This window comes from Colias croceus, chromosome 25 (assembly GCF_905220415.1).
Source record: "Colias croceus chromosome 25, ilColCroc2.1".
NCBI classification, from domain to species: domain Eukaryota; kingdom Metazoa; phylum Arthropoda; class Insecta; order Lepidoptera; family Pieridae; genus Colias; species Colias croceus.
The window spans coordinates 7,478,690-7,506,636 of record NC_059561.1 but is presented as its reverse complement, the minus strand read 5'-3'; the positions used below and the strand labels follow the sequence as shown (position 1 = coordinate 7,506,636).

The following is a 27,947-nucleotide window of genomic DNA, read 5'->3' as shown; positions in this document are numbered from 1 at the left end:
AAACAAAGACATAATATAAATATCATCATCAAAATGTTTCATGATTCATATTTCATTGCGACATGAGGAGGGAATCCTCTAAAATCTACAAGAACGACAAAAATCTCACAGACATTATCAAATAAAAGTTAACAAATTTTCAAAAATTCTACCGAAAATCCCAGACACATTTTATATCAGAAAGAGATAGCTATTACCTTTTATCGCTATGTGAAAGCGAGATAACGAATATCCGTGTGACAAGGACCAAACCATGTATTGTTTTTGAAAGCAAGAAAAGGAGAGCAAATGATGAATCATGGCGAATCCTACAGTTTGCATGAGTCATATGTAAACACTGAAAAATTACTGAAGCCCTATTTGAATTATTAAAACATGACGTGACTATTGGTTAGGTCTGTTTCTTATCTTTTTATGTTAGATTTCAGATAAAATCTTGTATGCTTTATTAATGGCCAATATTCACTAAGTACCTATATTAGGTACATCGAGATATAATATGTACTACCACAGACTAATAATAATATACTACGTATACAATCTCAGGTACTACTATCTCAGGTATGATAGATTATGCACAACAATTAGGTAGGTAACCTGTTAATTACTTGTCATGAAATAAATAAATAAAATTAAGAAAAGTCATAGATTTGTAAGTAAATTGTGCCCTAATTTAGTCTCAATAGGCAGATTAGGTACCTACTAAAAAGTTATAACAATATGTCCATTACTAAAATTGTTAAAACGTGTTTACTAAATACACTCAGCGGCACGGAATCTTGGCCACTTACAAATTTGCCGATAAAAAAAGTTTGAAGTGTTTTTCACGATTTTTTTGTATGCAGATATGTTAACATATTATTTGTTTAATTTTATGGTAAGAAATCATTGAGTTTGAGAATAATCTTTTACCACTTTTTAAGAGTTACTCGTAATTTGTGATTTGTGCGGTTAAGCCGAAGTTACGAATTGTTCGTTTTAAACTTTTTTTGATATCGTTTATGCCGTTTTAAGATATTGTTATTGTTGTACTATAGTCAATGATCATAACAAACAATAAAAAATGCCATTAACATCTGAACAACCTACTCAGGCCATCACAATGTTAGACCAATGACTGCCGCAACGTAAAGTACCTAATGTACAGTATGTACCTCGTTCAGCGATGCACTATGCATGGAGAAGATACCAGGAGACTGGCAGCCACATGTGCAGACCAGGAAATGAAGGTGTGAGGTGCACATCAGCTCGAGAAGACCCATTTATTGTTCGAGAGATACTCAGAAATGGCTTTCTGACAGTTTTTAGGATACGCCACCGGCTCTAATACACCAGGATAATAAATGTGAGTGAGCAATCGGTGAGAAGACTAATGAAAGAAGTTAATTTGAAGGTTTGCAGACCAGCACGCCGTCCAGAACTCCTCAGACATCACAGAGAAGCACGTCTTCGTTTTGCACGAGAACATGAAAACTGGACCCACAGCCAGTGCGCTCGTGGGGTGTTCACAGATGGCTGCTAAGGTACTTTACGAGCTTCTGATAGCCAACAGTCAGTATAGAGGAGACGAGAAGAGAGGTTTTCACACATCACCACACTCAAAATGCGATTTTTCATGGAGGGTCAATAATGGTATGGGGAGGTATAAGTTCCGATGCTCGCACGGAGTTATTTATCGTAGATAATGGCTTAAATTTGATCAGGTACATCGAGGAAATTCTCCAGGAACATGTTCAGCCCTATTACAGGTTTATCAGTGAAGAAAATTTGCTACTTATACACTATAACGCACGTCCGCGTGTCGTACGATACGTATAAGAGTACCTTCAAGAGGTTATTATTGAAAAATTGGAGTGGCCAGCTCGTAGCCCGGATTTTAATCCAATAGAACACATCTGGGACATGCTTAAAAGAAACATAAAGTTCGATTCCAACCCAGCACTAATGTTAGATGAGCTTAGAAATACAGCTGGGGCCGTTTGGTACACTATAGCTCAAGTGGTCTCCAAAAATGTATTCTAGAGTATGCCAGACTGGATGCAAACAGTGTTTAAGGCAAGAGAAGGAAACACCCTTTATTAAAAGGTTCAATTTTTTTTATGGAAACGTTCTTTCTAATTTTTTAGCATTTTTTAAGAAATCATTTAAATTTTACAGGAAAAGCGTAAATTCTTGTTTAATTCATATCTACTCGGTAGTACTTCTTATTAACTTCCAATTATTACTAAAAGTTAGTAAAAAACATTAAAGTAACTAGTTTTGATTAAATTTTTATTGAATTTTGTAGTAGAAAAGAAATTGTGTTATTTTACGCAAAAATTTGCAGTGGCCAAGATTCCGTGCCGGTGAGTGTAGATGTAAATAGAGAGATAACACAGTGATAGGCAAGTGATAGATATATATTTTGTTTAATTTTAGAACGTATTAAAACTTACCATTCTAAAAATAAACAAATGCGTACCTACTAAACGCTGTTGTTTAAAATTTAAGCATTATGTTTTAGCATTATGGAATTTTGGAAAAGTATTACGAAATCCCAATATGTATTTCAATTTTCAATAATTTTAAAATGTATTAAAATAAAATAACAATAATCTACAACAAAAAAGAACCTTAAAACCACCTTAAAACTATGAGTCATTAGTCAAAATGGCGGGAAACAGAGGCCTATTTCTCGTTACGCACACATACATAGTTACTCTCACCCCCTGCTGCAATGGAGGGGGGAACCACCCCATGAGTCATACACTTCTTAGAAAAGTTCCCCGTTTTATCCCGATTCTGGGAATACCTAATATCCCCCTTTTTCGTGAATCATTGACACTGTCTTATCTTAACAAGTATGATTGCTGATTGCAGTATATCTACACTATTATTATAAAGAGGAAAACTTTGTTTGTTTGATTGTAATGAATAGGCTCATAAACTACTGGACCGTTTTTAAAAATTCTTTCACCATTCGAAAGCTACATTATCCACGAGTAATATTATAGGCTATATATTAAGTATTTACGCTAAGACCAACAGGAGCGGAGCCACGCGGGCACAGCTAGTTATAAAAAATCAATAGTCTGGATGATGGATCGTATTTCAGGCCCTCAGTAAGTCAGTAGGTATGTGCTTATGTTTTCCTTTTTTATTTCTTCTAATTATTATCCAATATGCAGTTAGATCCAAGTTCACGTGATAACTCAATACTCAATAGACAGATAGCACTATCGCCATAGATAGATTATAATAATATTTACATAGTATACGTATATAATATGCTATAGATTATATAGATAATACTAATTACTACGAATATAAGATTAGTACCTATGGATACATGATTAATTTAGCGCAAGTCATTCTAAATCTAGTCAACCAAAGTAAATATTAATGATAACTGATAAGGTACAATAAAAACTATACCTCTTTTATATGTTCTGTGATGGTAACTATGTATCTTAATTTCATGATAAGTGATAAGTTATAATAATTAATAAGGTCCATAGAACATCTCCATTTCCTAACCAAAAGTAAAAGACCAAGTTTTCAAAAACATACAATAAAATAAAACACCAATTATAGAAAATGTATTTTTTTTTCACGGTAGGTAGGTACGTCTGGATTTACCCCGCACTCTTTGGAATAATAAATTGTAACAAAACACTATCGTAAATCGTAGTAAACTATTAGTTAAATTGTAACATGTCACATATTGATACGCCCGGTTTTTCCGTAGAAAATACATACATGGTTTTAACTAATATCATAAAATTCACATTGGAGACAAACTTACTTAAAATTACCAAACAAATGATTTGTTTGTTGTTTTTCCAATTTTAATTCAATGTTTTTCTCGCAACGTACAAAACATGTTAGGTAATTCCATTTAATAATTGTGATATCTAAGAAAAAAATAAATTACCTACGTTTTATTTATATTGTACAAATAGACAATGTATAGGTAATTTGGCAATTTTTAAAATCTTTCCCAATCCAATCCAGCTACAAAATATTATACTCCAATAAAAGTATGTCAAAACAAGGTCAACAAATGTTAATCATCTCCCGGAAACAATCTTCTATCCTATATATCAATTAATTTTTAACATTCACATGCACATACTTAATATGCATTTTACAAAGTGAAAGAACCTTCACCTTTCACCCTACATCATGTAATTGTAACGGTATTCGTGAAGGAATGAATAATTCTCAATAATCGGTTATTATCGCCCTTGAAAGTTGAACGGCGGCCATAGCGAGGCACGCGTCGATCGTCAGATGGTCAGATAGTATGTCGGTCGCGTGCGGGCATTGTTTACAATTTTGCAATACATTCGAAAATGCGTGCGGGTTTTCCCGTTTCATCATAATATGAATATTGTCTTCTTACTTAAAAAAAAGGAACCTTGATTATTTAATATCTAAGTATGTATAATATTATAATTTTTTCATAATCTAATTATAACTTATCAAAGAAAATTATCAATGTATTGTGTTTTAAGGAAAAAGATAAAATAGTAATATAATATTAGATAATATCTCAACGATAGGAAAAGATTATAATTATGGACTAGTAATTTTTAATAAGTTCTTAGTATTTTCCATGGTATTTTAAGTACCTGAAAATATTTTTTTATTTCAGCGCCATCTTTTGGTTACTCATAATTAGTATAGCGCAAAAGAAGTAAATTGCCTAAATTGCTATGTTGACAAAAAATACAAGATTGTCTGTTATAGAAATATTCTACAAAAATTGTAGATGGCGCTGTACTTAAATAATATAATTTTTAGATGCGACGGATTCGGAGTCTTTCATGTTATTGTTGTAGAAATAAAAAAAAAAAAAACGGAATACTATACTATAATAATATTATAGTAACTTTATAATAATTTATTTATTTCAGATACATACTAGATAACGAAAAAATTGTCAGAAATCGTAATATCTTGGATGTAGGATGCGGTTGCGGGGCTGGTGCCGTAGCTGCGTCAAAAATGAAAGCAAAACGAATCGTTGCTAACGATATTGATATATGTACGTATGCATGCATTATAAAAATAAAATAGCAGAAAAATATGTAAATGAAAAAAAAAATGCAAAAGTTGGAGATGCCGGGGATCGAACCCGGGGCCTTTCACATGCAAAGCGAACGCTCTACCACTGAGCTACATCCCCTTGCTACAAGTTAATTAAAATTGTCCAACATTTTCAGATGCATTAGAAGCAACAAGAATAAATGCTGAAAACAATGATGTAAAAGTAGAAACAAATGCAAATAACTTTATTGGCGCGAAATGTGAGGAATTTGACGCCATCTTGATTGGCGATATGTTCTATGATGAAGATTTTGCTAGAATTTTATTCGACTGGCTAAGTGAACTGGCGAGTAATGGAAAAACTGTAAGTACCTACAGCGATTGGAATAAAATCGAATTTATAAGTCTCGTGGATGAATTAGTTCTAAAATTTCATATCACCCGTCGCCAACGTCCATACCACGTTGAATACACCGGTTCTCGTCCGATCACCGAAGTTAAACAACGTCGGGCTCGGTCAGTACTTGGATGGGTGACCGCCTGGGAACACCGCGTGATGTTGACTTTTTGCTATTTTTATTTTATCAACAATCTTTTTTTTTATTTAGGTACTTATTGGAGATCCAGGTCGACACGGCCTCACACAAAGCAGACGCAGTCAGATGTCTTTGTTAGCGCGATATAAATTACAAGAACAGAGTTGCATGGAAAACAACGGTTTCACGGAAACAACTGTTTGGAAATTAAATTCATAGCATAATAATATATTGTGTTTTATTGTGTATGCTACCGCCTATCTTTATATAAATAACGTTTTCCTTTAACCAGAAAGTATTCTATTTGCAATATTATACAAATCGTATCTTCAGTAACTACATTAATATAAATTAGGTTAAACACATAATTATACCTCATTTTCACTTTTTAACCGACTTCAAAAAAAGGAGGAGTTTATCAATTCGGCCGGTATGTTTTTTTTATGTATGTACACCGATTACTCCGAGGTTTCTGAACCGATTTACGTGATTCGTGATTTCGATGCGGGATGGTGTCGAATTGGTCCCATAAAAATTTTATTCGGATAGGCCCAGTAGTTTTTATTTTATGGGCATTTTTGCAAGTGCAAGTTTGAAGTCGGTTGTTTTTAACGCAGTTATCACTTCTATTATAGGTTATAGGTTTTATAGATAGGTAGGAAGAAAGAGCAGAAATAAAAATCAACAATATGATAAATTTAAATTTTATTTTTCATTACATTTACTTAAGATAATGTTAAAGGCACAATCTTGGTCGTTGTACAAAAATAACTATAATTTATTAATACATTCCATACTAAAATCTCCTTAAAACGAAACAATAATTTTGTACTTATTTAATATTGTTTTTACAAATGAAACTAATTCTAAAGGCAGTTTTCGTACTATTTAACATTCAAAATATGTACATTAAAACTTAAAAGGTTTCACATTAATAATTACTATGAGCATGGACGAATATATATTTATTGGGTCCATGCTATCAGTTATAAAAATAAATTCTAAGGTACTCTGCTGTTTTATAATTATTAATCTAAGAATACAAGTGGAATGTGGAGTAAAGATGATTCACAAATCGTTTCAGTCTTGCAATTTTAAATCAAAAATTTAAGACTGCTTTTCGTTTTAATAAATAATGTAAGATTTCTTCTTATGTAATTTTGAAATTAACGCCATCTATGGGATGTTTTCGGCACGTATACACTTTTATAAATGACCTACAGATAATTTATTCACAAACGGTATTACATCACAATTAAATCATAATAAACTCATTAAATAAATCTTAATAATTATGCATAGAATTAGCGTAAATTCCGTGTTTGGAGCGCGCAGTTCTTCCCGAATAATGTGAATATGTGTCGACATCTAGCGGTGCGTGGGGATGCATTATTAGAACTGGTTGGAGCGCTAGTGATTTCCTCGATCCGGCAACAGATGTCGCATCAGTCACGTATGCGTTGTTCACTTCACCTGAAACACAAAAATTAAATTATTAACACAATTTTTCAAGTTTTCTCGTATGACATTAACAATTCATATATGGTAACTAGGTCTGTTCCTCAATTTGTCAAATTTGCACAAAATAAGCAGGTTAAACTGCCCATTCATTACATTTAACATTTAAAAGGTTAGATGTTGCCTTGATATTATGCAAATACATTTTATGCAACTCGCTTTGAGATAAAAGCGTGTTATATTTATATTATGACTAATAATTTATACGAAGTTGAAAAATAAAAGCGTTTTGAAAGTAAAGTAGGAGCCATCTACGGGCAAAAATTCGAATTAAAACCTATCTTTCCCTTGGGTCAGGTAAACACATGGTAATTATTGTTATTACTTGAACAGGATGTAAGCGATATGCCTTCAAATGTATGCATTGAGACTAAGAAAACTGTGAGAATTTTGTTTTAGCTTACAATTGACATTCCTGTAAGCCTACAGCAGGCCTACAGATTTTAATTTACCTGTTAGAGTTAGTGTTTGTAAAATTTAAAGTTCATACCTACTTATATTGTAGTACCCTGTACCTAGCTTATTGCGTTTTTAGTTTTGTTAAACTTTTACTCACTATCACAAAAATAATAATATGTAACTACATTATAATAAACGTTTATATGGTTAGATATAAAAAAATTGAATGAATAATTACATAACTTAAGTACCTATAAATCATTGAATTTTGATGTTAATTCATAATTATTCTAAATAAATTCTAAATAAATAAGTACCATGTAAGTACCTATAAAAAGTCAAGGGTATAATCTTTAGTCCTTTTAATTAAAAGACAAAAAATACCTAATTATATTACCTATATTCCTATTTACCTCATTGTTAAAGAATTAGGTTGTAATGTAATATAACATACCAAGTAGTTTATCAATCATACATTTAGCATACTTTAATATAATTAAACGCATAATTAAACGCAATGAATGATTAATATTCTATAGCAGTCTAATGCTGATACAAATGCTAATTTCATTATTATGTTATAATGTTAGTTGTTACAAAACAGTTCCAGTCTACTTCCCATAGAGAATACACACGCTATGGCTTTGAAAACAAAATTAATTATTATTATAATATAATGCATTTATGTATTTAGTGCCCTGTGTTATAACTTTGAACTAGATTTTTATTTTTTAGTTTTTTCTTGTAAGTATATCTTAGAATCAGTTTATGGAATTCGTTTATTTTTTGCCAAAAAATAGTGTGTACTGTGTAGATTATAAAATATGATGTTATATAAATAGTAACTACATTAAAATAGTATATTTTGTATAAACCGGAAATAATAAAACATGTGGAATAGAGCTGTATGAAGTAGGTACATAATTTAAAATCCAATTACTGGGCCAGCTTTACCGGTGTTATAGGTAGGTACTTAGAAAAAATGTCACATAATATTTTAGATGTATGCTTTATATATATATCAGTAGCTGAATCATGAAAATATTTGGATTTTATTTTTTTATTATTATGCAACTTTAATATTTTGCAAAAAAATTTATGTACACACTACATAATTTAATATCTATACCAATAATTTTTATACTCTCCTACACAGCAAATCTAGAAACTAAAAAGTTAACCTCGAATTCTCGCGTTTATTTAAAAAATTTGACAGATCCTAAAAAAAACGTCGTTTACCGCCAAAAAATATTTTTTATTCTTTTTTTAAACTCACCTTTATACAGCGACGCGGGCGAGGGGTAGCTAGTGTCCGGCTGCAGTCGAACATGCTTGGTGGCGAGGATGAAAGCTAATGCTGCTAACACGATGCCATCTAGACATCCTATGATGGCCAGGAGGTAGGCCCAGCGGATGTGGCAGCGACCTGTTGGATTATCATTTATTATAGTTTATTATTTTGCAATTTTTATTATAAGTTAGGTACCTAATTAGGTACCTAGGTAGGGTACTTAATTTTATTTTTCATAAATTGCTTGTAGCTGTTTCTAGAGACCAGGCGGACAATAAAAAAAAACTTTCAATAAGATCAATTTAAGTGAATACATAATTATTTATCGTTTTCTTGTATGAATTTTACATTTCCAGAATCAAGTTCAAGAAACTTCGAATAATATAACGAAGAAAAATGCAATTTAAAAGCATTTAGCACAAAAAATAGCAGAAACGAATGTAACTGTGTTTTCTTTCATTATTGTAAACTGTATCCTTGGTGTCAAATAAAGTATATTTACAGGTATAGGTATATGTGTTTTATTTAATTATTGTTTATATACATACCTATATTATACTGGTCCGCAGTGGGCCCGCAGGTCTCCTGGACTATAGACTCGTTCCATCCCGCGGGATACACAGCTACACCACCCACCATACATAGTGCTGAAAAAAGGTTTTATCTTTTAGTAAAAATCTATTATATCTACATTATATAACTATGTTTAATAAGAAGCTTGCCCGGGGTGGATCCGAGATTAGAAAAGTCTGTTTTGATAAAGGCATAAGGTGTACCTACCTAACTAATACGCACATGTTGGTCGAATAATGTTTAAAATTAGTTATTTGAGATAGTAAAACATATTTATATTACATTGTAATAAAATAAAATACAAGTTTCTGTTGCGAAACTTGAGAATACACAGTCACGGATATACGCGGTCTGTGGCGACATTGAAGTCTTATACATATTATACGTTTATATAACACAATGCAATGTAATTTTTGTAAGTATGCAAAATTTACATTTAATAACACTATTTATTGACAGGTAATATTATATAGTATTTATTATAGTGACGAAAGTAAAGCAAGAGTCATGGACTTGAATTCAATCACTGGTTAAGTGTGGAAGAATATATAGGCAAAATGACCTATAACAATATTATAATATTTAGTATATTATTTTGTAGCATTTCTTATGAAAGGAGAAAATACTTAAAAACCATAACAGGACAACATAATTTACGCACGAATGCAAATAGGTCATGCAATTATCACCAGAGCAAGTCGAAAGTGAACTTTCTTGTTCCGCCTCAATACATACAGACAGATTATTTTCATGTTTATGTTAGCAATTAGAGTATTAATGTTAATTTAGGAAACGTGGACCCTAAATGTAGTTGAAGTCTTAATTTGTTTCAAGCCAACTTTCAGTTTAAAGTGTAACGGGCTTGTACTATATTATAGTTAATACATAGATATGTACATTTTATCTTGTGAATATATATAAATCTCGTGTCACAATGTTTGTCCTCAATGGACTCCTAAACCACTTAACCGATTATAATAAAATTCGCACACCATGTGCAGTTCGATCCAACTTGAGAGATAGGATAGTTAAAAATTTCAAATCGTTTTAGAGAAAGCGGGCGAAGCCGTGGGCGGTAAGCTAGTGCTATTATAAAACAGATTAAAAGTTTTTGGCATTATTTTTTTTGTTTCATAATAACGGGCATTTAGGTACCTTTTTTCAGAATTCCGGTTAAACAGCTTTTAAGACCGACAAAAATTATTATCACGTTCAAAAATTTTACACGCATATTCTGACACTTTCTAATCAACCAAAGAACATCCTTTCGCTTACACTATAATACCTAGATTCCGCATTAAGCTTGTATAAACTTTCCCCTTAACAAAACACTAATTTGTACGGAAATTAGACATTATAGCCTACTTTTTTTTAGTGGGGAAATCTTCTTAGATACCCCCGGCTCCCGGGGATGGAGCCGTGGTTATGTCGGATTTCTACCGACTAAAACCCCACTCTGTTCCATCGCGCTGCTTTGGACGGAACTGCGGGAACGGTTACGACTCTACCGCGTGTCCCGCCCAGCAGATGCCCGTTTCCAGGCCCACCACTAGATCCCCCCTCGCTGGCGGCTGCTGGAACGAAGGCTTACGCCACCAACGCGCAGACAATGGATTTTTCCCCGCTCCATCATCCGCGTTCCCCCGAACCCCCGACCCCATCACCGTCCGGCCGGACGGTGCACGTCGGAAGGTCCTCCGATGTGTGAAATACACGTCGAGGGACCCTCCGGCGCACTTTTATAGAGATTACCTCGCAGCCCCCACCTCACCAGAGGTGGCGGCCCTCGGTCTGGCCCCACGGACCGGATTACGAGTTGGCAGACGGCCGTTTTACAGCGGCCGCCGCCCCACACCTCTCTGCAGGAGTCTCCGCGCGTCATCACAATGACGCGTCGGGATCCCGCCCTCCGCTGCACGGCGTGGCTTGCTAAACTAGCGAGTCAGCCGCGCCGCGACCTCTGGCCGCCATCCACCGCCGCATAAAAGCCGGCTCCTCTCTGGTCCAAAACAGGACCTCTGCCGTCGGGTCAGTCGAGGCTTTCCAACCCCAACTGCCGTTCAGCGCCACCTTTGCCTAGTGGACACGGGGTCCACCAAGCCACGACCTCTGGTCGCCATCCCACGCCGCACACAGCGGCCGCTGGGCCACACCTAGCCCTGGCCGTCGGGCCGGTCGAATCTCCCCGACTCTAAACCAGCCGTTCAGCCCCTCGCTGGTCCAATTTCGCTTCACTCAGAGGGCCATAACTCTGAGCTACTGAGCCCCTCCGCCGCGACAAGGCCTGGACCGTTGGGGGGAGACATTATAGCCTATCTATCAGCCATCAATCACTGTTAACAGCATCCCTGAGATAAACTTTTTACATCACAATACACAATGCGTGTTATTTTCTCACATTTTTTTAAGCTTCAAATAACGGCTTCTCATTGTATTAGATAATGTTATTGTTGATAAGAAATAAAAGATATAACAGCCTCTGGTTGCAGCTCTTTTTAGCCGTTTTAGAATGCTGTAGGTACAAAGCATAATTTTGAATGTAATCGATTAAATGTAGTTATAGGTCCAAATTTTTCTTTGCTTATTTCTTAACAACACAAATAATTTTGTCTTTTTTAATTCGAAAAGTGTTTGCGAGCTCATAAGTCGAGTTGTCTTATGAATTATGATTAAAGTAATCCAAATCCGTCCAGTAGTTTTTACATGAAATATCCTCACAAAGTTTTGCATATAAAATTAGTAGGTAAGAAAGAAGTATCTAAGTATATAGGCACAGCATCTATAGGAACATTTTTCACGCCTTACCAACTACGAGATTAAACCAGTGAAACCAAAAACACAGTAAGTAAATAATAAATACAAGTGAGAAAGTACAGCGTAAACAATCAGTTCGCGACAAATTGTATGAGAAGTGGATTATAGTTTATAGTTTCCCGCCTTACGCAATACCGCCGGATATAATTCGTTGGAACTTGACTAAATCCGTGAAATTACGCGTTTGCTTTGAGGAAATAGAAAACGACGAACTGATAAATGAAGCAAGCAATAATTACAGTTAGAATAATATTAATTAAAATTATAATTCTATGGAGATATAAACATTAAACACAGAAGAAAGAATATAAGGATAAAATGTTCGGTTATGGCTTTCAGCTGTTATTTAAGACATTTCGAATCTAAATGGAATACTATAGTGATATTATAAGAGCAAGCAAGAAACTACGTAACCTATTAACTGGTCTTTTTTCTAAGTTTCATTAAATTTCGGAGGCATTCAGAAAAATCTTACAAAGTACCTTAGCTGTAAGTACCTTTTCCCTTCTATGGACTAAAACAGCAAATATCCATTACACACGCAAATCCGTGCGAAGTCAGCAATTAGACATTCACACACGTATGTACATCCACCTTATATAGCTACATCGCCTGTTAAACGATAATAAATTCCACGCAAGTGATACCAATTAATATTATGTTTAACATTTACGTGACCGACGAGTATCACGATCATATTTATCATAACGTGACATATCGTAGTGTCCCGATTTGTGGTGTCACGTAAAAGTGGAATCGAGACACATTTGCTTGAAGATCTTAATCTGATTTTGGTTATGTCTTTATAAATGTATTTCGAAGTTAGCCTATGTCAAAATCCTGGGGTCGTGACTTGTGCCACATTTATGATCAGAATGTTTAGAAAAATTAAATGTAAACAGAACTATATACATAGATGTTACAAATCGTCTTTAAATTTTTTCAATATTCTAATTAGGTACAGCACGAAATAATCTGAATTAATTTGAACAGACCGCATTTTCCGTCATTGAACTATGTATTACAATTTTTAACAATTTGCCCTATTTTATATAAATATGCTCTATGTTCAATGCCATGCAGCGTTCTAATTCCCTATACCTTCTTTGTTTTTCATTCCAGGAACGAAGTCATGGTTGGATAAGCCCACGTGTCGTAATTATTTTACCAAGCTATGTGTAGAGTCGGCAAAACAATCTGATATTAAGCAATACTGATCTAGATACAGTTTTGTAATTGTCCAATTCGTTATACACTAGATTTTAACGATCGATTCGTGATGTTTCATACTATAGGAATTAACCTAGAACTATTTCCTTCTAATCTACAATATTATTATTTGTAATTGTAAATATAAATATTACACAACATGTTATGCAAATTTATAATAGTAAAATTTGAGACGAATTTGTATTTGTGTTTTCATTCAATTCAACAACGTTAACCATAATAGTGATTTTACTTCCAAGATTTATAATAACGACGGATACAATTCTTTTAAAAAAAAACAGGAAAATCTTGGTAATAGGATTTAAGCTTATTTTCAATGTCGAAATACATAAATGATGAGTCTAATACGTGATTATGATAAAGATTGTGTCCAAATAGGATAATATAATTAATGGATTTCGCCCACGTGATGCATGCTATAAATATACTATAATCGTATGTAATATCTGCAAGAGTGCGTTTATATGGTTTTATACCTGTTTGTTTATAATACATCTTTAATACGAATTATTTGAATGATTGGGGTTTCACCTGAATTGTATTAATCTATACTATTATATACGTAGTATATTACGTATTATTAGTCTGTGCTATTATTATAAAGCTGAATAGTTTGTTTGTTTGAACGCGCTAATCTCAGGAACTACTGGTCCGATTTGAAAAATTCTTTCGATGTTAGACAGCCCATTCATCGAGGAAGGCTACCTATATATATATCATCACGCTAAGACCAACAGGAGCGAAACCACTGGTGTCCACTGTGAAACCGCGGAGCGCAGCTAGTTTATAATATAATGAATGATTTATTAAATTCAATGTGCGTTTTGTCTCCATCTACAGAAATAGCAAGCATTAAAGTCGAGCCAATTTAATAGGCAACATTTGACGTCTATCAATTTTATCTTCGAAGAGATGTAACTTGTATAAAAACATCGATTAAAGTGAATTAATCGATACGGATTTGAAACATTTGTCAATCGAATTTATTTATTTATGATGATTTTTATTCACAAGTAATCAATGCATTCGATTCTAGATGTCAGATTTCGATTTTTAGAGTAACATCTCTGGTATTTAAAAAGAAGAAAGGTTTATTGACACAAAATTGTAGCGACGTCAGTTCTTCAATTCAGAAATTGTTTATTATGTTTATAATGGTTTATCAGTAAAATGAAATCTTAAAATTACTTGTATTGGTCATTATTATTATAAATATGTAATCGTAATTTAAAAAAGTTAAGCAAATGTGCAGTTCTAACAAAACGAAATATCATGTTATTCTATGTCGTCGTTACTAGGTTACGTTGTTGAATTTTGTTGAACTGTCAAATGTTGCCTATTAAAATGGCTCTACTATTATATAGTTGCAAGACTTTTTCTCAAATGCAATATAATTTTGGATATAATTATGGAAATACTTTCGAAATACATTAATACTTTCTACACTTCATTTACGCCATAAATTATTATTCTTCTTAGAATTTACCTTACATAACTTGGAAACTTATTTGCCTATTCATTGCATTCGTTCAAAAATGCATGACACTTCTAATTGATATGTATTACTAGAAAGCGACCGGAAAAGGACATTTTAAACCACTTTCTAAGTTTATGTCACAGATAAGAAGTAGATGCAAATAGGTACGATATTAAATTATACGCTTTACACACTGCAATTTTATTAATACGAATGAGGAAAGTCGTCAACCTTAGTGTTAACCTTTTATTTATTTTAAATGCCACGAGGTTAAAAACGCAATGAGTCAGCGTCTGAAATCTTAGCCACCAGCGAATTCCTCAGGTGTAGGCATATGCGCTCGGACGCGGGCGCACCTGTCCTGATCGATGTTAAGACTCTTCCTCTTACAGGCAATGTCCTTTTCCAACTCTCCTCTATACTTCATCAGCTCTGATCTCACCGCTTCAGCCTGCCGCAACTTATCCTGCAGAGACTCCGACGTCTCTCTAATAAACTTAGCTTCCGCCATCAACGCGTACTGCGCCTCGTCTCTACAGTTCTCTACATCCAATCTTTCGTAATTCCGATTGTGCAGTCGTGTCATCACACACTTGTTACGTTCATCCACTTTTCTAAGCGATTCTTTGAGGTAATCTATCAGGTTTTCAATGTCGGCGATTTTCTTCAAGTTGTCCTTGAGATTTTCTTGCAATTTTTCGCAGAGCTCCTCTGTGGCTGCGACAGTTTCGGCTAAAGCTGCGTTTGTTCTATCAGCCTGGAGTTTCATGTCTCTACTGCCATTAATGATTGCAGTCATGAGGTCACCACGGAGATCTTCAGATTTCTTCCTAATTTCTTCACAGTTGCGAATACTCTCAGCGCAATAATGCTCCCAATATTCAAGAGAAGTTGCATTCTCCGGCCACCTTGCTACTCCCGGATGCCACAACAATAAATTCGAATCAGGTGTTAATGTGACGTTCTTTCTATCAACACTCAAACTGGACATTTTATCGCCCCAATCGTATTCGATCCAAGACTTCGCTGCTTTATTAATTACCATTTGTTCTTCAACTTTTGCTAGTGTATTCATGAAGACCCTTCGTATTTCACCCACGATAGCTACTTCTTTTATCAACTCCTGTTCAGCCTCGTCTCTCACCAGATCCGGTTCGTATCTACCAGTTCGCAATTCCAAACATTCTCTAGATATAGCTTCCGGCATCATTAGTATACGGCACGCGCCTTTTAACTTCGCTCTATCGTTGTCTAATGTATCAATTTCCTCAGTCAATGCAGCTAATGCTTTTTCAACTTCTTTCTTCCAATAAGCGAGATCTTTAACGCGTTTCTTAAGTTTTTTATTCGAATCATCTAATTTGTTGTCCAAATTCGTAAAGGCATTTTCGATATCCTTTTTGGTTTGGGTTTCTAAAGCTGTAGCTTTGTCCGTTGCTCTGGGTGTAAGTGTGTATTGATTATTCTTTCGCCATTCACCTGTAGAGTATCTGGTGATGGAATACTTATCAACAACAGGTCGGACGCCTGTTGTGCCTGCTTGCGGAGTCCAATCTAAGTGACCGGCTGCCCAGGGACCTATGGGACCCATTGTCAGTATATCACCACTCGTGCTATCTGTGGGCTGAGGTAGATAGCGAGGAGGAGCTCCAGGTGCGTATACCTTTGGCTCTGGAGGCTGGATACATCCGGGTACATACGGCCCCGTGCTGCCATGCTCCCCGTCTCTTGATTGGCCAGCTTCTTTATAAACAGTCTTATCTAGTGTCTTTTCAGTTGTTGGACAGATAAAAGGACACGTAAATTGACCCGTGTTAGTGGCCATTGTAACAAAAATTTACAAAACAACAAATTAAAAAATAATCATAAAAATAACTTACAAATAACAGATGTCGATGTAAACGTCATCTGACTATTTTATATTTCTTACAAAATACCATTAATTTATTGTCAGTTTTTTATCAGGTAAAACCTTTTTAATAATTCATAGGTACGGTATATCACGATTCTGTTGAAAATATTCATAACATTATCCCGGCGCGGCCTAAGATGATCCCTATGACAGTTCGTCTTAGTGATTGCTCGTATGATGGATCGTGTCGATACTTTACTATTTTATAGGCAAAGGCGTGGTTTGCATTCAGCCACCTCGGTAAACATATTTTTACAAATATTATAAAATGAATTTTTAACGTCTATTATGTAAACGAAGCGGTAAGTAAAACGAAAGTTTTCCAAAACATAAAAATACACCTTATCATTTTCTCGTAATTTTTAACCCGTTTAACACAGTGTATATTATTTTATCATAAAAATGGAATCCCCCATTTAATTTTTCTAAAAAACTTATATTATCATAGGTAAGTAAATTAACGCGAACGGTAATTATTAATTAAGTATGCTGCGATCTTCTGTTCTATTCAATAGTGAATGAACTATAGCTTAAGCATGGAAAAAATGTGAACTCGTTTCCATTATCGAAATTTGTTTATCGATACTTTCCGCACTAGTCGATAAATGCCAACGATGTAAGTTTTGAAGGACGTAAACGTAAAGTCAGATTGATATAATTTCTCGTAAATGATAAGAATTGTTATAATTCCAACGGAATATCATTGTAATAGGATAAAGCTACGTAAAAATTAATAAATGCCATTTTTAGACGCCTCCAATACGTTTCTAATTTAATGGTGACGCCATTACAAGTTTGTCTCTTGAGAATAACTGTCAGTGTCATAGGGATCATCTTAGGCCGCGCCGGGTATAGATAACATTATACTAAGACTTAATATTACTTTTTCCTACTTCAATCAAATTCTCGTATCGCCCATACCTACGAAACAAACACGAAATAGCTCGAAATTTCGTTACAGATCATCAACAACAAAAACAATTGTATGTGCTCATATCTTAGCTCATATCAAAGGCCACATAACAGCGCTGCAAATTGAAGCTATATCTACCGTGAACGAAATTGCCGTTTCAAGTTATATTCATATTAAAATTAGTATACGAATATCTGCTTTGAACACAAAATCATTGGTAACACGAGCTGACGTTAATTATAAGCATCAGGGATGTTTGCAGAAGCTCGTATAGATTGTTTTTACGCTACAATGCGAAAGAGATGCACATCCCTGGTGCGCCGTGTGCGGGACAGCCCCAATGTAATCATGCGCTGTATAGCGAGTCGGCTCGACTGCTGGTATATAAACCACTGCTGCAAACTGTCTGCTTCCTTGATAGCTTTGTAGCGGTGGAGTGCATTTCTAGCAGTCATAATAAATTGTAATTAATTGTAATAAATTGTATAATAAATAGTATTCTTACTAACATAATTTTTAAGTTATTAATTGTTACTAACAAATTGAGTCTTGTTCAACTTGAATAAATGAATAAATTATTAAATTATTATTATTATAAAATAGAAATAAACCGAGTTAGTTAAAAATATAGAAATACACACTTTACTAAGATGAACTTATAGTGTTCTCAGCGATCCTTGATAAGTGTACAAAGAACTAAATCAAGATCGAGTAAATCGATAAAGAAACATACAGATATAAGTGTGTTTTAACTATTTACTTACTGCGTGTGCTGTATATACATATTTTCTTGTATGCTTCGAATCAAATATCAATGTATCGAAAAATTAAACTAGCAAGTCCTAATCGGATCTAGCGCTAACACAAAAAGCATAGTTCCTTCATTCACAACCCAGATTGTTTTGTAAACAATGCCGTAGTTGCTAAATGCTTGCGTTGTTTTGTGTTACGCAGATTCTTCGCAGATTAGACTCTTTTATTTGTTTTATTATAGACTGAAAGCCAGAATAACTACTGGCTACTATAAAAAGCTAAAGAATTAAGTACGTACTGTGCGAACTAACTAAGAATAGGATTAACTCAGTGCTATTGTGTGATGTGATAAGTTCAAATGTAAATAAAAATTAAGCAGTAACATAATATATTATGTTTTTCAATAGGTACAATAAAAAAATGCACGCCATTTACTAATATTGTACCTAACACCTTTCTAATTATATAGGTACGAGCAAATATTTTTTTTTTTTTATTTGATTTGATTTCAATTTGATGTAAGAGTTCAGAGTTCAGACTCTTATTTTAATAACATTAACAGCTAACAAAACGCAAAAACGATTTCAGCCTTGCTTCAGCCACGTTATCTATACATATATATAAAACTCAAAGGTGACTGATATAGAGATCTATCAACGCACAGCCAAAACCACTGGACGTATCGGGCTGAAATTTGGCATGCAGGTAGATGTCACAACGTAGGCGTCCCCTAAGAAAGGATTTCCCGAAATTCATGCGGGAAAAAACGGGGATGCACGTACAAAGTCGTGGGCGGAAGCTAGTTGACAGATAAAGGTCATTGACGTTCCTATTTGGATCGCATAGCTTCACTCTCAAGTGTTATTTACTTATATATATAAAACTCAAAGGTGACTGATATAGTGATCTATCAACGCACAGCCAAAACCACTGGACGTATCGGGCTGAAATTTGGCATGCAGGTAGATGTCACAACGTAGGCGTCCCCTAAGAAAGGATTTCCCGAAATTCATGCGGGAAAAAACGGGGATGCACGTACAAAGTCGTGGGCGGAAGCTAGTTGACAGATAAAGGTCATTGACGTTCCTATTTGGATCGCATAGCTTCACTCTCAAGTGTTATTTACTTATATATATAAAACTCAAAGGTGACTGATATAGTGATCTATCAACGCACAGCCAAAACCACTGGACGTATCGGGCTGAAATTTGGCATGCAGGTAGATGTCACAACGTAGGCGTCCCCTAAGAAAGGATTTCCCGAAATTCATGCGGGAAAAAACGGGGATGCACGTACAAAGTCGTGGGCGGAAGCTAGTTGACAGATAAAGGTCATTGACGTTCCTATTTGGATCGCATAGCTTCACTCTCAAGTGTTATTTACTTATTTCTAGTAATTAGCTCCCGTTCCATGTTAGTCAATCATGGAGGTCGTTCTTTGTTCCACGTTCCCATCTCCGTGGGACCATGTCTAATGACGTACCTATTGTTTTATATATTAAAGTCCCAAGGACTAACGGTTAGATACTGCTATGAATAATTATGTGAATTCTGCATGGTGTTGGGTGTAAATGTGCATGTGGGAGTGCTTTGAGATTATCTATTCTAATGAGGTATAGATAAGGCGGATTGGAAAGTTTGGAGTCTTAAATACATTGAATTTGAAAATAAGCATGGTTATTTTTAAAATTACATACTTAGTTACTATTATAAAAAATTAAGAATTATTAAACCTTTCAGAAAATATTGAATTTAGAAATTTATTTCTAATTTAAAGAAATAAGAATTATAAATGCTGCTCCGATTTCATAAAAAAGTTGAATAATACTGCCTCATCGTTATGTATTCTAATGTATTTTTTATTCCACTTTTAATTGATTTTTGCACAATTTTTGGATTTCGGCATTTTAGAAATCTTTCATGCGATAACCGTATTGTAATAAATGGTAAGTTTATTACTGTGACTAAATTACCTATTCCTATAATAATAATAATATCTTAATTCCCTTATTTAATAGAGATCATGTTATAAAACCGGTAACTAAAACGAGAGGAAACGTAAACTTGCTTGTAGCAGCTCACGCGTAACGACAACTACCTATTAAAAATTTAAACAACGCTAATCTCGATTGTATTACAAATCTTTTACATAATTATTTCATCAAAGAACATCGCAATTATGCCACCGTAAGTTCATTTGCATCTTCCGTTGTGAAAGAAGTACTTTGAAATACAAAGCAGAGGTCCGTGATTGGATTTTACTTAGTGACCATTAAAATGTACTACTGATTGTGGCTTATGCAGTTTTCATTGGATTATAATTTATATCGCAACTGACATTAGGTGGAAATCTTTATGTATGTTGTTTATGACATAGGAAGTATACAAGTAAAAGTACATTATGCAAACAAATTAAACGCTCAAAACATTACGACCACTTTAATTTAGGAGTAGACAATAATGGTGCAAATTTGCATACATATGAAGATTTATGATTTAAGATTGCATTACATTATGGTCCAGGAAACTATAAGCTTTAATATCCGGCTAATTCAGAAGCAGATGGGTAATGTGACCTCACCATTCCACACCGATCTCTATCAATGTTTAAAGTTTTTCTTTTCGATGCTATATCCCTTTCCAATTCGATTCTTTTGTTCAAGAGATCCTGTCTCACTCTTTCAGCGTTTCTTACCTGACCCAATAAAGAAGTGACAGTCTCGTGAATCTTCTTTACTTCTTCTATCAAACCCAGATGTGGTTGATCACGAACATTTTCACCGTGAGGTCTCCAATTGTTTCTATTGTCTAGTCTAGTTTGCGCTAGTTTCATTGCCGCATCCATTTTACGTATAGAATCATGTAAATTGTCGATCAATGATTCTGTATCGGCTATTCTCTGTAGTGTATTGCGAAGTGTTTCTTCAAGTTTGGTACAGAGTTCTTGTGTTATAGCTACGGTTTCGGCTAGAGCAATATCAGTTTTGTCAGCTTGATTTCTTAGTTTCCTACCGCCATTTACTAAAATAGCGTTAAGGCTTCCACGTAAATCAGCTGACTTTTGTCTAGCCGCTTCGCAGTTTTGTACATTTTCTCTACAGAAGAATTCCCAATATTCAAGAGGTGCTGTAAAATCACCGAAACGAGTTGATCCAGGTCGAAATAAAATTGTGTTTGATTTGGTATTAAGACCTAAATTTGTAGTTTCTGTATTATAAGCCATGGTTTTATCGCACCAATCAAATTCAATGCGATGTTTAGCTGCTTTGTTAATAGCCAATTGTTCTTCTATTTGATTAAGCGTATTTTTAAGCGTTGCTCTAACTTCGCTTACGAGGTTCATTTCTTTGATTAATTCTTGTTCAGCAAGATCTGCAACTAAATCTGGTTCGAACCGATTGGAGCGAAGATCTAAGCACTCTTTAGATATCGATTCTGGTAACATAAGAACTCTTGAAGCGCCTTTCAAGCGCTGTCGTTCAATTTCTAATTGTTCCACTTCATCAGTAATCGCTTTACAAGCCTTCTCGACTTCCACTTTCCATCTGAAGATATCTCTTGCCTTCTGTTTTAACCTTTTAGCATTTTCGCTCTGCTGTTTATCTATATTTCCAAATGCTTGCATCATTGAAGTTTTTGCGTTGTATTCAACAATATTAGATTCGGTTAGTATTTCTGGATCGAGTACGTGTTCGTTATGTTTTCGCCATTCGCTAAGTGAATATCTACTTATGCTGTATTTATTAACGCCTGGTCTAGTCCCTGTCATACCGCCAAGGGGCGTCCAGTCTACCTTACCATCTTGCCCAGGTCTAAGGTTTGGTAGGTATTCGTCGCCTGAAGGCGGTGGTCTCATGACTTCTGGTGGGTTTTGTGGTTGTGCAGCTTGTGTTGGTGGTTCGATTTTGGTATCAACTTTGGCCTTTTCTTCAGCGGCTGTTTTTACCTCTTCTAGCGCTTGCTCCGGCGTTTTATCTGCTTTTTTAAATGCTCCTATATCGGTACACACTTTGGGACATCTGTCGTCTTCAGGAAACGTGGTTAACGTAGTCATTTTAAATAGAATATCAAATGTGTATAAAAAAATACAAAAACATTAAAAATAATCAAAAGGATATTTGATTGACAATATGTAATATTGAATGTTAAGACACTTATTTTTTTTATATTAGAACTTTTAAAACATTAGTTGAAGGAATACAACCTCGTTATACCTATTTGAAAAGCGTATTTGGTAAGGGGCAGTTATTATTATGCCTTAAATTACAATAGTATGCATTCATCTGTTTCACTGATCGATATACACATTGCATATTATAAAATATTTATTATATGTACATATATAATACATAATACAAGCTCTTGACGATTGGCCGTAGACTCAATTAGCTCGACTCAACAGTGCAGTCAATATCTTTTTTCAAAAAATCCGTTCACGTTTTATCGATATTTTTCCGCCAGACGCACTCGTTTAACTAGTTTCCTAGCGAATGGAGCCACTTTCGAAGTAGGTGATCTTGTATGTTGCAACTCGTTTGCTATTAAACCATTTTGTAAGTATCACCTTGAACATAAGTGCAGATTTTGCGAATATTCTGAGAGCTGACAGATCACGTTACTATTATTATAGAGCTAGTTATATCAGAAAGCCTGTTTTTAGCTTGTTTTATTATTATATCAGCTACTAGCGGTCCGCCCCGGCTTCGCCCGTGGTACATATTAACGTTTTCTCTACATAAGAACCATCCTCGTACTTCAAGGAATATAATAAAAAAAGAATTATCGAAATCGGTTCAGCCGTTCTCGAGTTATGGAATTACAACGAAAAGTGGCATTGATTTTTATATATTAGATGTTATAGTGTCAGTTTGTAAGATCTGAGTTTAGATATGATTAAACAGCCTTGTACTTAGATGCCTTGAAATTGCTAATATGTAATAACATTTACATGTGTCACCGGAAAAAATAATTTTTAATAAGTAGGTAAGTAATATTAAAATTAACAAGAATAGCAAATGTCTTCTAATTTTTATGCTGTTATAAATATAAACATTCTGCGAAAGATGAAATGTTACGTTAGTACTCCGTCTTCGTTTTCACATAACTAAACTAAATACCGACAAAGTACCGTCATTTCTTAGTATTTAATTTATACTAAATGGCGCAAGTAAATACGTGTTTCCAAATCTCGACCCACAGAAACATGAATTATATTTTTGAAGTGAAACTTCTTTATCGGGGTTGGAAAAAAATTTTGTGTAACATTTTTTCGTTACGCGTGACATTTTTCCGTTACGCGCCATCTTTTTCTTATCCCTACCACGCGTGATTCTACGTATTTCTGTAAAGTTGCATACTTATAGTAAATTATTTTTTGAAAAATAAGGTCATAAAGAAGTTTCACTTCTTACGTGTGTATACTAGTACACGCACACTTTTTTTTAACTGTTAAATATCAGATGCAAATATTGAAAAATGATTTTAATAGTCACTCTGTAACGAAACGCGTAAAATTGAAAGTGCACTTTCCTTTTAAGGGTTTAGATTAAATTGATAACAGTAAACGCTTTAATTAACAGTGAAATAGTTCAATTAATAGTTTCTTTTCTATCTGTTTCATTTAAATCAATGAATTGCAGTAATGGCGGTGTAATAAATGGAATGATTTGCTTATTCTATTATTGTTAAATGCTTTCTTTAGAATTCTTATATCTATTTATTATTTTAACGACTAAAAGAAACAAAAAAATGTGTGTGCTGAGCACACGTGTCAAAAGTGAAACTTCTTTGGCAAGATTCAAAGATACTAAAATCGTCGCCTCACCCCATGACGCTACATTGAATTTTACTCTCAGCGCGCCTAAATAGTTTCTTCAAAAATAAATTTTCTTCGCATAAATCCTAGAACTAGTATTATTTATGTTTGATTTTATTAGAATAGAAATGCATAGCTTTTATTAAAATGCCATCATCATCATCTACTTACACGAGATGGCGGCAAATCACGATCTATTTATTGTTATCTAAAACCATCGAGAGTACACTACCATTTTAACTTTTACTTTCCTCATTTGCACGAAGAATAGACGAATTATATCATCAAATTTGATGTTTCGTAAAGACAAATTTGGGTTATGTAACTGCTAAGTACCATAACCATATTACACTTGTTATGAAGTTATCATGAGTGTAGAAAGGAATTGCTAAAATATATACCAGACTGTCTATTACAGCAATCTTTTAAGCTTTGCATCATGAAACAGGGCAATAAAATATTTTTGGCATAACTTTCGGCTGTTTGATTAATGGTCCCTAGCCTGCTAAATGTTATGTAGAAATTAAAAGTTCATTTCATTTTGACGTTTTAATTGGATGGTTAGAAAATAAATTAGGAATTATTTTAGAGTATGGATTGTATAACAAGATGATTTCTTATTAAACATACGAGTTTAAAAACATCATAGGAGATACAAAGATTTGCTCTAAAATTAATTGATGAATGTACATAATATTGCCAATGTTCTATTCAATTAAATTTTTGTTTGCATGGTGATGAAATCGTCTCGTGGTTTCGGCTGATAATGTACAAGCTGATAAACTAGTATTTCGTGTTCTTATTAATGAATTAAGTCCGTACATATATTTACTACCTATATTATAGCTTAAATGTTCATTTTACTTTATTGTTATTTTTAGTTTTTACTACTTAATAGGTATGCGGATTGAACCGGAGGTCGCGGGTTCATAAGTCACTTTATAACTTCCTAATTCATTAAAATATCTGCTTCAACAAAAATCGATATTATACCTAGCCTATTAGTTTTTCTTTTCCGTCAATCTCACGGTAACACGCGTACAAGTTCGAAACACAATTATGCCCAATATCATCATAAATCGTGTTTACTTCCCAATTTCGAAGAAGATACCTTTCAAAGATGAAACGTATCAATGACGGTGGGCGGTGGCGTATGTAAGTTTTTTCCGGTCAGATAACGGTACGGTGAGGTCATGTTTGTAGGCTTCAATGTGCCGGATCTTACTGTTCGTAGTTAGCACCAATGACATGATCTGGTATTGGAAGTTTTAGGGCACTTCATCATCATCAGCCCATATACGTTCCCACTGCTGGGACACAGGCCTCCTATGAGGGTACAGGCCATAATCCACCGCGCTGGCCAAGTGCGTGTTGGCGGATGACACATGTCGTCGAACTTTTTAATTCTTCGACATGTCGGTTTCCTCACGATGTTTTCCTTCACCGTTCGAGCAGTGGTGATGATACAACATGCGCAGATAAATTGAAAAATCAATTTATTTCCTGCGCGCTCGCCTGGTCTCGAACCCCGGACTTATCGATTCGAAGTCCGAGGTCTCACCACTGAGCCACCACTGCTCTTAGGGCACTTAGGGTGCCTATATTGTAGTAGGCTTTTGGATTTGTTGAAAGTTTTAGGGTGTCTGCGCGATAATGAATACCTACGAATTGTTTTAAACATAGGACTATAGTTGAATCGTTAAATATTTTGACATAATATTGGCAACTGAACTGGTGATAAGGTTAACTTGACGGTGATAAACTTTAATAACTACTATTTTAAAATATTGTCCGATCCAATACTAAAATTCGATCTTATTTTTACGTGAAAATTAACCAAACAAATTCTAATATTTATAAGTAGTTAATTACTATCTACTACCTAGACAACTAGTAATGTTTTTGACATCCGCTGTCAGCGGAAATCAAAGGATCTGTTGTAATTTGCAAGCCTAGCACCTGCGTCTACGCAGGATGTTACTGCACCTGCCTTACCGGTATTTTACCACTATTTCTTTATATTTTGCTCCATTATAAACAACAAAAAACTCATAGGAAACCGTTAAGTTTATCGGTTTTGTAAATAATTGTTTGAGAAAGGTAAATGGTGCCTAATTGTTCGAGAAAGGTTGTTAATAATAATGAAAAGGTTACACGAAGTGATGTCTAATAATTAAGAGCTTTTGCTCATTTATAATGAGGAACTATTAACTAGTGACCTCTCATTTATTATATAATTATTTCAAGAAACAGTCTGGGGATTAAGAAAGTTTCTTAATCCCCAGACGGAAGTGGAGCTATTATTAAAATGTGAGATTTTGCAATCATTTTAAATAATAAAGAATATTATGACATAAATATATATGCATTATTGCTCTGATCTGAACTTAAGGTCAAAATATAGGTAATGGGAACAACAACAACTTTCAATTTGAAACACCGCGACCGTTGTGTTTTTATAAAGTTTAAAAATATCGATTATTTGCATAACATTATTAAAGGTAGGTAGTACACAATGTGGTATGTACATTTTTGTTAGTTTTTCCTTATTCATATAGTTGAATAAAAGCTTCATATAATACTAGCTTTCCACCCGCGGCTTCGCCCGCGCAGTCAAAGAAAAACCCGCATAGTTCCCGTTCCCGTGGGATTTCCGGGATAAAACCTATCCTATGTCCTTTCTCGGGTATCAAAATATCTCCATACCAAATTTCATGAAAATTGGTTCAGTAGTTTAGGCGTGATTGAGTAACAGACAGACAGACAGAGTTACTTTCGCATTTATAATATTAGTATGGATTATGTCATGCGTTCTAGTTTAGTGATGTGCACTTCGATTATCAATGTCGATACATATTTGTTATTGTCTTGACGTAGGAATAAAGCTTTATAAATTTGTAATTTATTTACCTGATAAAAGTTGTAACCAGCCGCATATGTGGAACACGGTCGTCGATTGACAAAAGAAAAACAACAGCAGCGAACAAATAGTAAACAGAGCCAAAGCCACTGCCACCGCAACTAGCACTGTGGTCACTTTGAAAACAAATCCATTTATCGACATAAAATCGTCCAGTCTTCCTTTACAATCTTCAACGACCTCGTCCGCCCTACATGTCTGCCACAGGCCAAACTTTCTAGGATACTCTGTCTCAAGATCGCCAATCCATTCCGGTGTCACAAAAGCAACAACGCTTATAATCGCGTAGCAAATCGTGAATATTGCCCAAAGCACTCCAATAGCTTTCGAATTACGGACGTAGTTTGTAGCGTATAAATGTGACGAATCGACGTATTCGATTTTTGAACCCATATCGATAGTTTTTGTATACACAACACTATAAGCACATTTTTTTAAATCTGTCGTTAAGAATTTATTTGTTCCACATTTTAAGTACAAATTGCAATGGACGGTTCGAGGACGTTGAAACACGACTCTCAACTAACGAAATAAACTGGAACTCCGACTCGTGAATCGTGAGTCGTGAGCTCATAACAATAAACAAGATACTGCCTCCCGCGCCTTTCGTTTGCATGAAAGGGAGGGGGGGTATCATAATTACAGGTGTTTTGATTGATGATTTGTTCTATTGGTAAAATTAATTAAAATAACGCATTATAAAGTCGATTTAAAAATTAAAACTTACAAGCAGAAGCTAGAAATAGTTTATAAAAGGTTTTTAATA

At 34.5% G+C, this 27,947-nt stretch overlaps 4 protein-coding genes and 2 non-coding genes across 7 annotated transcripts in view; 2 read left to right on the top strand and 4 right to left on the bottom strand.

Annotated features, from left to right (window-relative positions):
* The window catches only part of LOC123703092 (electron transfer flavoprotein beta subunit lysine methyltransferase-like), a 37,014-nt gene extending 31,220 nt beyond the window's left edge, over window positions 1-5,794 (top strand). For both annotated transcript variants that reach the window (XM_045650974.1, XM_045650973.1), the window contains exons 3-5: window positions 4,899-5,029; window positions 5,208-5,395; window positions 5,640-5,794. In XM_045650974.1, the coding sequence (XP_045506930.1) occupies window positions 4,899-5,029; window positions 5,208-5,395; window positions 5,640-5,786 (466 nt within the window). In that variant the 3' untranslated portion in view covers window positions 5,787-5,794. The remainder of the gene's footprint in view (window positions 1-4,898; window positions 5,030-5,207; window positions 5,396-5,639) is intronic.
* Trnaa-ugc lies at window positions 5,099-5,170 on the bottom strand. The gene has a single exon. It is a non-coding gene; the product is annotated as a tRNA-Ala (tRNA).
* Window positions 5,478-5,596, top strand: LOC123703330. The gene has a single exon (XR_006752977.1). It is a non-coding gene; the product is annotated as a 5S ribosomal RNA (ribosomal RNA).
* Window positions 5,795-6,255: 461 nt separating the features above from the next.
* Window positions 6,256-27,754, bottom strand: LOC123703215 (LHFPL tetraspan subfamily member 3 protein). The gene is made up of 4 exons (XM_045651144.1): window positions 27,172-27,754; window positions 9,324-9,422; window positions 8,761-8,910; window positions 6,256-7,040 (listed from the first exon to the last, which is right to left on the bottom strand). The coding sequence occupies exons 1-4, from the start codon at window positions 27,572-27,574 to the stop codon at window positions 6,853-6,855; spliced, it is 840 nt and encodes a 279-aa protein (XP_045507100.1). The 5' UTR covers window positions 27,575-27,754; the 3' UTR covers window positions 6,256-6,852.
* Window positions 15,093-16,734, bottom strand: LOC123703213 (tektin-4-like). Its single transcript, XM_045651141.1, has one exon. The coding sequence runs from the start codon at window positions 16,692-16,694 to the stop codon at window positions 15,171-15,173; it is 1,524 nt and encodes a 507-aa protein (XP_045507097.1). The 5' UTR covers window positions 16,695-16,734; the 3' UTR covers window positions 15,093-15,170.
* On the bottom strand, window positions 20,871-22,542 carry LOC123703214 (tektin-4-like). Its single transcript, XM_045651143.1, has one exon. The coding sequence runs from the start codon at window positions 22,498-22,500 to the stop codon at window positions 20,983-20,985; it is 1,518 nt and encodes a 505-aa protein (XP_045507099.1). The 5' UTR covers window positions 22,501-22,542; the 3' UTR covers window positions 20,871-20,982.
* Window positions 27,755-27,947: the final 193 nt, after the last annotated feature.